The 12,241-nt window shown below is 35.9% G+C and overlaps 1 protein-coding gene across 2 annotated transcripts; it reads left to right on the top strand.

The window, feature by feature from the left end:
• Nucleotides 1-2,707: 2,707 nt before the first annotated feature.
• LOC130428258 (interleukin-5 receptor subunit alpha-like) lies at nucleotides 2,708-11,777 on the top strand. Of its 2 annotated transcripts, none has more exons than XM_056756124.1 (11): nucleotides 2,708-2,849; nucleotides 3,107-3,260; nucleotides 3,672-3,706; nucleotides 3,773-3,878; nucleotides 3,968-4,079; nucleotides 4,594-4,769; nucleotides 4,845-4,981; nucleotides 5,063-5,204; nucleotides 5,722-5,833; nucleotides 10,866-10,947; nucleotides 11,038-11,777. In XM_056756124.1, exons 2-11 carry the CDS (start codon nucleotides 3,161-3,163, stop codon nucleotides 11,104-11,106), a joined length of 1,071 nt encoding a protein of 356 aa, XP_056612102.1. In that variant the 5' UTR covers nucleotides 2,708-2,849; nucleotides 3,107-3,160; the 3' UTR covers nucleotides 11,107-11,777. The 2 variants fall into 2 exon arrangements, with proteins under 2 accessions (XP_056612102.1, XP_056612094.1); XM_056756116.1 differs by having other exon boundaries at nucleotides 3,666-3,706.
• Nucleotides 11,778-12,241: the final 464 nt, after the last annotated feature.

Here is a 12,241-nt window from a genome sequence, read left to right as displayed (position 1 = left end):
CAGAATGCGCTCAGTCAGTGTTGAACTGCCTGAAACATTTCAAGCAGTCAGTGGTACCCCTGAAACAATTTCAGAGGCTCCTGGGCATGGCATCCTCGACGGGAGTGATACCCCATGGGTTGATGCACATGAGACCGCTCCAACGCTGGCTACAGAGTCGAGTTCCCTGATGAGCGTGGCACACCAACAGCAGGCGTATGGTCATTACACCTCTCTGCCGAGGCACCCTAACTCCCTGGTCGCCCCCAACAGACGCCTCCCTTTAGGGTCTGTTGCCGCTCATCACGACATAGTTGCTGGATAGTCTTTGGGACAGCAGGACCTGATCATTAGGTTCCTAAGGGGCGCGAGAAGGCGGAACCAGCGTCTTCCACGATCTATACCCTCTTGGGACCTTGACGTGGGGTACCAATCCCAAGATCGCACGTGCCCACTATCAGTGAGAGCTCACCCGGGTTATAGCATCATGGCGCCTTTTACAAAATCTGCGTAGAACCGGTATCATCCCGCGTATTGAATGGCAGAATGTAGGACTGGCAGTAGATAGGGCGATGCCTGAGAAAGCACCTTCTATAGGAGGGTCAGTGTGCTATTTAGGCGCCCTTCTTTCCCCATGAGGAAAATAACAGGCATCCCATCCATCACTCAGCAAGCACCCCCTGGAGTTTGGCTGGGCAGAGCAGGAGGTACCGAGGGAAGACAGCCACCCGTGAACGCAACGTCTGAATCGTCATCCGCCCACACTGCGGAGGACAAATCCACAAAGGCTGCCTCAGCATTCTGGTAACCCAACACTCAAGGCAGACATCGTGTCAGTCCCCCTCCTCGATGAGAGTGACGAACCCACGGGAACAGCGGGACATGCCACGCTGGAAAAATTAGCTCTTTTAAAGAAAAATCTCGAACACATCTGGAACTCCCGAGACGCCCAGGGGAGGTCGCTGCAGGAAGGGACAGTCCGCTGCATCACGTCTTGAGATTCCAGCAGTAATAAAGCGTAGAGTTTGAAGTCTCTTGGTCGATCATCTGTGAGGGCTCCGAAGAACAAAAGGTGAATGAATGCAGCACGCCGTCTCCCTTTTATATGCGGATATCCAGTCCGTCATGCAAATTTTATTCGCCTATTTCATTGGCCTTTTCTAAACTAGTAAGAAGTTGATAGGTTTTCAAGACGAACCCCATCTATCGGTTCGACACAACATCGAGAAAAATGAGTCTATCAGTGGATGAATTTGGTCTTATAAGAATACATTTATGTATGCTGCAGCAGCCTATAGGGGCCTCAACCATTTAATTTCTACAGTATACTGTTACCACGTAACACAAAATATTCTTGGAATGCTCTAGTCACATAAATATTAAGAAATATAATTACATCATTTTAATTTTCCATAAAAATCCCAAATGCTAAGTATTTATAAGTTGGCACAACCAACATAATAAAATATGACTTCCATCAACTAATTAAATGGATATTTCACCCCAAAAATAAAAAGCTTTTTCATAATTTTCCCACCCTCATGTAATTTCATAAATGTATAAATTTTATGTTATGATGAACACAGAGATAGACATTTGGAAGAAGGTTAGCAATTCTCAGTTCTGGACATTATTGACTACCACAGTAGGAATGGTCGTCAAATGGGCCCCAGAACTGTTTGTTTGCCTAAATTATCTCATTTTCATCTCAGTCGTTTCAATCTCATTTAGTTTTCAAAAGAACAAAAAACATAATTTAAGAGTTTGGTTTCAAAATGAGATATTTTTAATTGTGCATTCCAATTAATATCAATCAAGGTGCAGTTGGTTTGTTTTGAATCAAGCAATAATAACAAAAAAATAGAGCTTACTAACCCAATAAAACAACAAAAACATGATAACATAATAAAAAACGATATTTTTAAAAGAAAAAAACTATATTTTTCTACTAAGGTAGTGTATGATATCCTGTATGATATTCTGTATGAGATTAACAGAACACATGCATTTATACAGGTTCGAAACAATGTGAAGGTGAGCAAATTGTGAAAAACATTTTTGTGTGAACTGTCCTTTAAAGTTCACAAAAAAAACAACACTTCTTTCAATGCACAAGCAAGATTGAATTTCGGCATTGAATTTTCAAAATGAACGTTAAAGAAGCTGTCGTTGACAAGAATAATGAGAAAGTGGTGTACGTGTTAGGACTTAATGTCTCTTTACGCAACTCTTTTTAGAATAAAAAGGCAACTTGTTGGATGCAGGTTTGGAACAACATAAGGGAGAATAATAATGTCACAAATTGTATTTGGCCTAAAATCTTATTCATTCAAAAGCAAGCAAACTAAAAGGATGTGATTTAATTTTACTTTGATATGTTGATTGTCTTAAATAGAGTCAAATTACCATATTTTTTATTAGCTCATTCGTAGCATATACAATTCTTTTGCAGCTCAAAACTCAAGTTTCTTAAAGACACTTTTGTTACACATGTATATTGTCAAAGAAATCACTTGATAAATAATAAAAAAATGATTTTGTTTAGATCATAAAGAACATCCTATTTCGTTGCTAGACCTCATTTAGAAACTCTGAACTTCCTTAAAGGGATTGTACAAGATCTGTACTTTTATTCACTTACATCATACTCTGTCATTGGCCACCACACTATCAATCAATGAGTCCGACGCCCCGTGGATCTTTTTGTGACATATCAGCACGTCTCTAATACCTCCCCTTCAGCTTCCTGGCTCAACGCTTTCCAGTAAAGAGTGGGCTGTGTTTTCTCACTCAAACTACAATAAGACAACACGAAGGGAAGTCTGCTGTCGGATCCCTCGCATGTACACCATTCACAATATTGCCTAAAGGTGAGAGAATTCATCTTCTCATTCAATGTTAATCTTATTTAAAGCAGTAATATAGATTGAAAGTGTCTAATGCTTCCACACATTTCAAACAAACGGGAAACAACCAACATGACGTGTTGTTGTTACACATCATTGAGTGCAGCACATGTCAAGTTGTCTTTGTTGTTTTGCTTTAATTCTTTTTTGTAGCGATGTAACAGAATACAGTTAACATTACAAATCCCTCATTCACGTATTTCGTGTTCTTATGTCCACAGACATTTGTCCGGGAGATTGTCAATGGTTGTCCGACAGAGCATTTCTTCACAAAGATGATTTGTAGAGAGCGTTTACCAAGAATCCCTTGCTTCACTTTCATTTTGATATCTGTGCTCATTTTCACGCAGTCTTTTACCTTTGCAGATGATACTGGTGAGTGATTCTCTGTTTTTTTTAATTCTATTAGTAATTTTCACTGGTGTCACGGTATATCGGCATTGACGATACCCGCGAGATAAAAAAGCGTGATAATTGATTCCGTGTTATTCTTGTTGTTTGTTGCCGACAAACTCTCTAATCCCTGCACTTGAATTTTAAGTGTTATTTGTTGCCCAAAAAAAGGAGAAAACAAACAAAACAAAATCAAAGAGGAAATAAAACATTAAATTAGATATTGTGATGATATCATTACTGTGGCGATTTTGCCAATGATACTCATGAAATGAAAAATGAATATTGTGACGGCCCTATTTCGGATGATTGGCTATAATGTAGATTTGAGATCATTTATCAGCCGATTAAAATGTGTTTTGTTCATGTTTCTTTATGTACTGTAAGGTACAGAGGATGAAGAGGAGGAATGTATCCATGGACATGAGGTATAAGAATTTTTACAGGATAACTCATTTATGTTTATGAATCACTCATCCATGTTTTCCTTCCAGTACTCTGGAGAAGTTTTTCTTAAGAACAGTTCTGAGGTTTTGAAGTTTTGCTGTCGAGATGTGTCCAATGACAGAAAATGCGAAACCCATCATCAGCTACCATCTAGTAAACCATTTATCTGTTTGCTGACACATATTTCTTGAATGATCCTAGTCTTCTGTGTCTTTTGATCTTTGTCTTGTCTTTCTTAAAAGCTCTCCATGAGTTCAACTTTGAGAGGTTCACCTGTATTATGAACATGACAAATCACCTCCACTGTTTTTGGAGTATAACCAATCTTCCTGAAAATGCAGAGTACTCGGCTGAGTAAGTGTGCACTTAAAAAGCAGTTTAATACATCTTAACCATTGGTTAAAATCCATAGCATGACATGAAATACATGGATACTTAGATGAAATACAAAACAATGTTAAAACCTCAGTTTAAATTCTGCTTTAAATTTGTAAAAAATGGCCTTACAAGTCACTTGACTTTAAAGGGATGGATCACCCAAAAATGAAAAGTCTGTTATCATGTAAGTGCCCTCAAAATGTTTCACACCTATATCAATTGCGTTGCTAAAAACAAAGTTGGAACCAAACAGTTCTGGGGCACTGATTGATAGTAGGAATAAAAACGACTGGGGTAGTCCGTGGTGCCCTAAAGCGTTTGGCATCGCACATTTTTCAAAATATCTTCTTTTGTGTTCAACAAAACAAAACAAAGAAATGCACACAGGTTTCGTAAATGATGACAGAATTTAAATTTTTGGGTAAACTATCCCTTTGGGATTTGTCATCTCGTCATATTTCAAAAATTAATTTTCTGTTTTTTTTATTAGCTTAACCTATAAGAATTCACACCAGATTTTAAGTTGTTTTCAAATCGTGGAAAAACAAGCTGTTGAATGCCATGGCCATGTAATGCCCGAAGAATCGGGATTCATGTTGAAAGTCAATATGTCTCTTCCAACGCTCTCGTACAGAATTGGGAAAAGGTTTGACAGAGACGATATAGGTAAGAAGAATTGCAGTTAAACCACAACATGAAGCTAAGCAGGTGTGAAGCTAAATGTGAATGCGTTCTTTTCAGTAAAGCTCGATCCGCCGGACAACATAAGGATTTCAAACGATCTAACGAAAATAAAAATCAACTGGACACATACAGAAGAAAAAGGGTTTTCTCAGAACCCTTCATGTTTTAAGTATGAGATAAAGATTAATGATGAGGTACGAACGCTAAACATGTTCACATATGAAGGAATTTTGTCCACAAATGCAAAACTCTGTAAAGGTGTGTTTTTTCTAAAGGTGGTTACTTTGCCAGATGGCCAATCGTATTACATTAAGCAGGACGTAGACGTTATGAGGAAGTATGCCATTCAAGTCCGAGCCAAGCCAACTTCGAACTGTGGTGATGCCATTCACTGGAGTGACTGGAGCAGCGTTCTCGGTGAGTGAATGTTTTATTTAAGATGTTATATATTCAATGCTTAGCTAAAGTATTCACCATGCTTGTCCTATATGTTTTTATATATGTGTACATTTGTTTAACTTGACATATTAGTCTAAATTGACTATAGTCAGTTATAGAATTATTAAACAAAATTATTACAAGATGCCTAAATACATTTTAAATGTTTTGATGTGATATTCAAGTCAAAATTCAGAGTTTTTAAGTTGTAATTAAAATTTTCGATGAGCACGTGAACGCTGTTTCCAAGTCAGAATGTCGTAATGACTGTAAATCTGACTTGACGTAAACACAAGTTATATTCGTCCTAAATGACCTTTCACAGTGTGTGTATTTATTGATATCATGTCAGGTCATGAGACGACACGTACATAAAATCTATCAATAAAAAAAGATTTAGTTGAGTTGTAAATCAACCAGGTGAACCCTGTCGCAAGACACTGTAACAGTACATTTGGGAATTTACTGTTGGTTTTGTCATCTGTTCTTGAATCAGAGGTCGGACCGTTTGAAGACAAGTACCATGTGAATCCATGGGTGATAACAGTCATTGCTTTTGTTCTTCCGATGCTTCTTTTGGCCATTCTGTTGCTCTGCAAGTGTCAAAGGTACAGTATTCTAAACTCTATAATGCTTTTTTGTTGCTGGATTATAGATTGTTGCATTATTTCGAAAACAGCAACAGTTTTCCTGTAGCTCAGCGGTAAGAGCATTGTGTTAACAACGCAAGGTTGTGGGTTCGATCCAAGGGGAATGCAAATACCTATGTAAAATGTATAGGATAAAGCAATGTAAGTCGCTTTGGAAAAAAGCGTCTGCCAAATGCCTAAATGTAAACAGCAGAGGAGTAAAGCACTTGATTCATTTTACTTAATCACTCTACTTAAGTATTATTTTGGGGTTCTGTACTTTACTTGAGTACAATTAAAAATGAATACTTGTACTTTTACTTAAATACATTTTTAAATGGAAAAAAAGTACTTTTTACTCCTTACAAATTTATTTATACTCAAAAAGTTCTCATTTTTGGAGTCTCACTTTCCTCTATCTTCCCTTACTACTAATGAACCAACTGAATTGCGCTGATAACCAGTTTAGTTTAAATGTAATTTATTCAGCCAATGAGATTCGTTTTAACATTCAATAAAATTGGCCAGACATGTTCATTGGTCCTTTTTAAGTGATGTCATGTCACATCAGTTATCACAATGCACAGCACCTTGCTTGACCTGGACCAGTGGACCTGAGAGAAATAATCAGTTGGAGGATGGAGGATAACGATACAGCTGCTAATACAGTTCAAAACCCGCCACAGGATCAAGAGCATCCGTGGCCGCCTTGTAGTGGAATGAATAAGGATTTGTATAAGATGAAGTGTGTTCTTTGTCTCCCACTCACCAAGGAAATATCTGCCTATCTTGAAAACAGTTTTGAAAATCAGCTTTTGCTGAAGTTAAACCAGAGGTTTGACAACCTTGAGTAGCATGTTGCATATTAGAATAGGGATGTCTTGTAGTTTGATGAAATTAAATACAATTAAATACAATCAGTTTTTAAGCAGGATAAAACATTGCATTTGGTTCATTCACTTCATATTGTGAAAGATTAAATGTTTGAACAAGTATCTCTATAGTTTTATAGTTACATTTACTCATGGAAAATTTTAATGTGGTACATTTTTACTTTTACTCGATTATGATTCTGGCCATATACGTGTACTTTTACTTAAGTAAAATTTTCACTCTGTACTTGTTCTTTCACCCTCATGGGGTTCAACCTTGTTGTGCGACTCTTTCTTCAGTGGAACACAAAAGAAGATATTTTGAGAATTGTCTCTGTGGTTTTGTGTTCGTACGATGGAAGTGAGTGTGTTCGGTTGTCAACATTCTTCAAAATATATATTTTTTTGTGTTCTGCAAAAGGAAGAATGACATACCATCATTGCTGGATTATGGTTTACAGGTTATATATTATATACAGTGTATAGATAGAGATGGCGGGGACTTTACCTTACCAGTTTGAGTCTGACGAAGAAACATCCGAAGACCATAATAGATAGACCATAATAGATTGAACACTTAAATTAGCAGAGTTCATTGTTAAAGAAAAACTAACTGTAATACCCTAGAAATAACGGTACATGCCAACGTTAGCGTTATATGCACTAGCTAAATACAGATACAGATACAGAACACAAATATTTCTGGAAGTTCAGACAAAAACAAATAGTCACACTTACAGGTTGTGATTCGGTGGAGCTAACAGGTCCAGATAAGGTTGGTATTTCCCCCTATCAAGGACAGTCTTTTAACATATCCTGCAGTGAACGTGCCAAGATTATTGAAGGAATCAGTTAATCCCTGGGGTTATACTCCATTGGTGTCATTTGAAAATGAATAGAAACCATTGTTTTCTCAGAAGTTCTTCCTTTTGTAGTTTAAATAAAACGCACTTAGTTTCACAACCTTGAACACAGGTTTTAGACGGCACACCCTTGTTATCACGAACGAGCAACAGTGTTTTGGGGTAGGAGGGGGAAGTTTTCCCGGCAGTCCCAGCAAAACGTAGGTGGGGAATATTTCTAGTGACGTAGATACGTGGCCCTTAGAGACACGTCTCATTTGTGTGATTTAGAGTCGACTCCCTTGTTTACAAGCCAATAACTTTGATAAATGATTCACCTTAGGACTTACAACTTGGCACACTGCTTAATTTCAAACACGGCAACATAATGCACTGCACGAAATGTCATTTTCATGATCAATTTCTACTTACTCTTTAAATTCTTGTTCTGTGGACCAAGATGGACTATCCCTCGAAAAATGACTGCCACATGCCTTTGACACCTTCTGACTTGAGAGCTACTGTATTAGTAAGTGAAATGTAAGTTTATGCAGTGAGAGAAAAGCATGAGAAAGACAGCGTTTTGATATCACTAGTGAAAGTTTCAGGGTTAGGCGTGTTTTATTGTGATCACTATTACAAGAGTTTGTGCTCGTCTCATGAGCGTTACACATGCCTTCGAGAGATGAGCATGCATTGTTGTTCCAGTTTTGGCCAGTAAGGAATCCAGTTCAAAACAGAAAACGCACAGAATCAAAATCCTGCAGTTGCCAGTTTGAGACACAAACACCTGTAATAAAAAAGAATAATAGACCACTTCGGATGACATCAACAACACTGCAGAAAAACATCCTGTTTCCGTTTTTGAACACTACACAAACGTTTGAACAAAATATAAGCAACAGAACATTTACAACTGAATCAAAATGTTAAACAAATACTACAAAAGATTTCATTATGAATGGTTGATGGTATGAAAACAAAATAAATAAATAAGTGTTAATCGACCAATGTTCTTGTAAAGTGGTCTATAACATAGATCTCACATGAAGTCAAGACGATTTTATGTGGTTATAATTTAAATAGTAGAATCTTGAAAAATTGAAAATTCAAAAAAACTTATTCGTTTATACCTTTAAGAATCAAAAACCTATGGCACAAGACTGAACTAGAAAAAACAATGCAATATAACAAAACACACATCCACACATCCACATTTTACATATCGTCGATGTCCTTCTAAAAAATGTCCAATTTCAGTTTTTCACAAAATGTAAAAAACACTGCACAGATGATTACAGACTGTGTTGTCAAAGTTGACCAGTACTATTTAATACTTTTTTCAAAATCACAATATGAAAAGCCACAATTTGTTATGTATTATTGAAAAATTTTTAATACTGTGATATATGTACAATATATTATACATTTAAAAAAAAACCATTTTGTTAAAATCTAGATCCTCAAGATGTTTGATTGCACATGTTGAAAGCAGACTGTCTTGAAATGACAAGCGCTGGATGAGAAGTTAACGCTAAATCTTCCTGTTTTCTATATGACTTAAAGTTTTGTTTCGGCTAAGTCGAGGAACAGATCAGATGTGATCTATGTTGCGTGTCTGGCTACAAATATGCATGATAAGTATATACATGGGGTTCTTAAAAAGCATGCATCTCATCAGCAGTATCTCAATTCCTTCCTCATACTATCTGTGAAAAGAACTGCAAGTTTCTTTCTTATGTGTTTATTCATTTCTCTAAAAGGAACTTTTGTTATCACGATTGGCAAAGCTGGACATTATCACAACCAATCATTTCCTTGACATTTCTGTCTAGACATGAATTTGTAACTATTTTCTGAGGTGGCCATTTCTCACAAATTTGCATGAAGTCAATTGTACTTTTATGCCTTTTTATCTGCGATTGCTATTAGCAGCCTCATATAACAGTCATGAATTTGTGTAAGATCATGCTGGTAAAGCTCACCTCGTATTGGCCGGCCCATTTTTTTACCAATTCAACACATACCAACACACTTGTTTGTGGTTTGACAAATGTTAGTGTGAATAGTGTTATTGTTTCTTCTTGACTCAACATCCAAGTTATAACTATAGGCTATGAAACATAACAATATTTGACATGTGACAAAATGAACCTTGCAAAGCCGAATGTATTTTATTTAAAAACTTTCACACTTTCTTGCCATCTCTAATTCAGCAACATTCCCCATTTGGACACTTTTGTTGAACTGCTGACTTGACAGATATTCATGTGCATGTGAGGACCCAAACAGCTTGACCATAAAAATGTAATGTGTTCTTATTAATAACTGAGCTGTTAAAAATAAGAGGAAGTCACAGTAAACATCACACGTTACCCACGTCCCTTCCAACTGAACGTCTCTCTTGTATCAGAAAGACTTTGAGTTGTAGAGTTGTAACTCTCAAGAAACAAACAAAAATAAACAATGAGCAAGAAGAAATACACTATGAGAATGAAAACTCATTAATGCAGTGGCTAAACTTTTACAAGGCTTTCAAATAAACAGCATTTATTCTTAATAGCTTACCTTTCCCAAATCATAGTTTATGAATTTGATGCTATGCTTTTCTAGCACAAACCATTTTTAACAGTGCTTTGCTCTCATTGGGTAGTGAGATTTGGATATATATACAGAATATACATATAAATGGACAATCATAAAAATAATATTTTTAAATCATGATTTGCAGAAAGGTTTATTTGAAAACCATGTTCATTTTGGCCATTGAGTTTATTGTTTTCATTTTCAAAAGGTTATTATCTTATCTTTCATTATTTTTGTTAATTTTCTGAAAGTTTGCATTTCAGTCTGAACTTGAGTCCAAGAGTAGTTCCTGGAACAAAGTCAAAATATAAAAAATGTTAGGGTAATAATATATTTCTAAATGAAAATAAAATCTTTTAATCTCCTATGTTCCTAACATGTAGTTCTTGCTGATATTTTAAGAATATAGGATATGAGTTTAGAACCATTTATTCACAACTTTGTCATTCTTTTCATTATTAAATTCAGAATTGACCATATTTAGAGTAATAAAATATCCATAATAGCTACATGTAAAGAATACAGGAAATTGAAAGATTTTACATTAGTTAAGAGAATATAAAGAATACGGCACATTAGTTTACAAAACCTTATCTATTTTAAACTTTTATTTATATTTGCTGTTATTGAATTCATAATTGACTCTATCCACTGGACATTTTGCTTAGAATTTAACTTTCATCAAACTATTTATGGTTTTCATTTTTACAGGCTCCCAAAAAAGCTTTTTCCTCCCATCCCCGGGCCGTCTGTAAATGTAAAAAACCTTCTTGATGAAGTCGACTACATCCAGGTAAAATAACCAGATTTCATGCAACACCGAAATGCATTTAAAACAGAAGCAATTAAGAATCAATGTTGATTTTCTTTGTTTCTCTTCCAGGATATGTCTAGCAGATATGTTTACCACGACACTGAGGTGGTGCACACGGTAGAGGAAAGAAATGCTTAGATCACATCTGAGAGATCATACCGGGATCCAGATAAACAGTTCTGAAGCGATGAAGAAAAGAAATATAATCATTTGCACACAGTGAGAAGGGACAACATGGATCTTCTATGGATTTATCTGCGAGAATACATCTTAAAAATGGGGTTTCGGCTTCTGCTATTTTGTAAAAAAAAAATATATATATATAAATACATGTTTAAAACAATTTAAAAAAAAATATTAGTCACAGTTACTCATGCATAACCAGCTTCAGAATAATTCAGCCGGAAAAAAATCAGCATCAGCTCAACCAATATTCCGACTTTGGGGCGGGACTATCAGGTTAGCCAACCAATGGAAATGCTAGTAGCACAGAAATAACACTGAAAGTACTAGGGACTTTCCAATACACTGATCTCAGTGTGCTTCGGTTCCGTTTTCTGTGGTTTATGGGCTTTTTTTTACATTTTTCACAATAATTCAAACAAACCTTTTTCTTAGATTGTAACATGCACAGTCATATATATATGACAAGCTACAAGTTTAGTTTAAAGGAGTTGTTTGTGTTGCTTTAATAACTAATTTCTACAAAAATATTTTTTATGAAAAAAATTTAAAATCATTGGCTCTAAAATGTTTTGTCTGTTGTTTTGCCACAATAAAAGCGTGTTGCACAGAATGAGTCAAATGAATATCTGCTCTGTAGTTTTATTTGCATATGAGGTTACTGTGGTCTTCTTTTTAGAAGTAAGCAGAAGCAGAAGAATTCACTGAAAAGTGTCTCATTGCTCTCTAGTAATCAATCTTTTGTGTGATTTTGGAATGAATCAGCTATGAAGTTGAATGGCACCGTCCATAAACTTGATGTAGTTGAATTTCAATTGGGTTCACTTAAGAAGTCACATGTCTGTAGGACATTTAGAAACATTCTGACCAAACATCCCAAATAAAGAACAATTTCTTCCCACAAGCTATCAAACTGTGCACATTGTCTCCAAATATAGCTGATTGTTTTTAATATCATCACTTCCTCAGCCCAATCCCTGCTATATCTTTTCACAAACTAAAGGCAGATATGTGAAGAAATATGTGACCCTGTCTGCAAAATCCATACAGAAAAATAAATGATCTTATTATAACAAGCATCATAACCATA

This window comes from Triplophysa dalaica, chromosome 1 (assembly GCF_015846415.1).
Source record: "Triplophysa dalaica isolate WHDGS20190420 chromosome 1, ASM1584641v1, whole genome shotgun sequence".
Taxonomy (NCBI): Eukaryota; Metazoa; Chordata; class Actinopteri; order Cypriniformes; family Nemacheilidae; genus Triplophysa; species Triplophysa dalaica.
Note: the sequence above shows the minus strand (reverse complement) of the source record. Positions and strands in the feature narration are given on the sequence as shown.

What these genes read in the sequence shown, in the direction of transcription:
- LOC130428258 (XM_056756116.1), top strand. Translation starts at nt 3,161, where the DNA reads ATGATTTGTAGAGAGCGTTTACCAAGAATCCCTTGCTTCACTTTCATT. An exon ending in AATGCAGAGTACTCGGCTGA is followed by an intron (nt 4,080 to 4,593) that starts GTAAGTGTGCAC and finishes TTTTTTTATTAG; the next exon opens with CTTAACCTATAAGAATTCAC. An exon ending in ATGAAGTCGACTACATCCAG is followed by an intron (nt 10,948 to 11,037) that starts GTAAAATAACCA and finishes TTTCTCTTCCAG; the next exon opens with GATATGTCTAGCAGATATGT.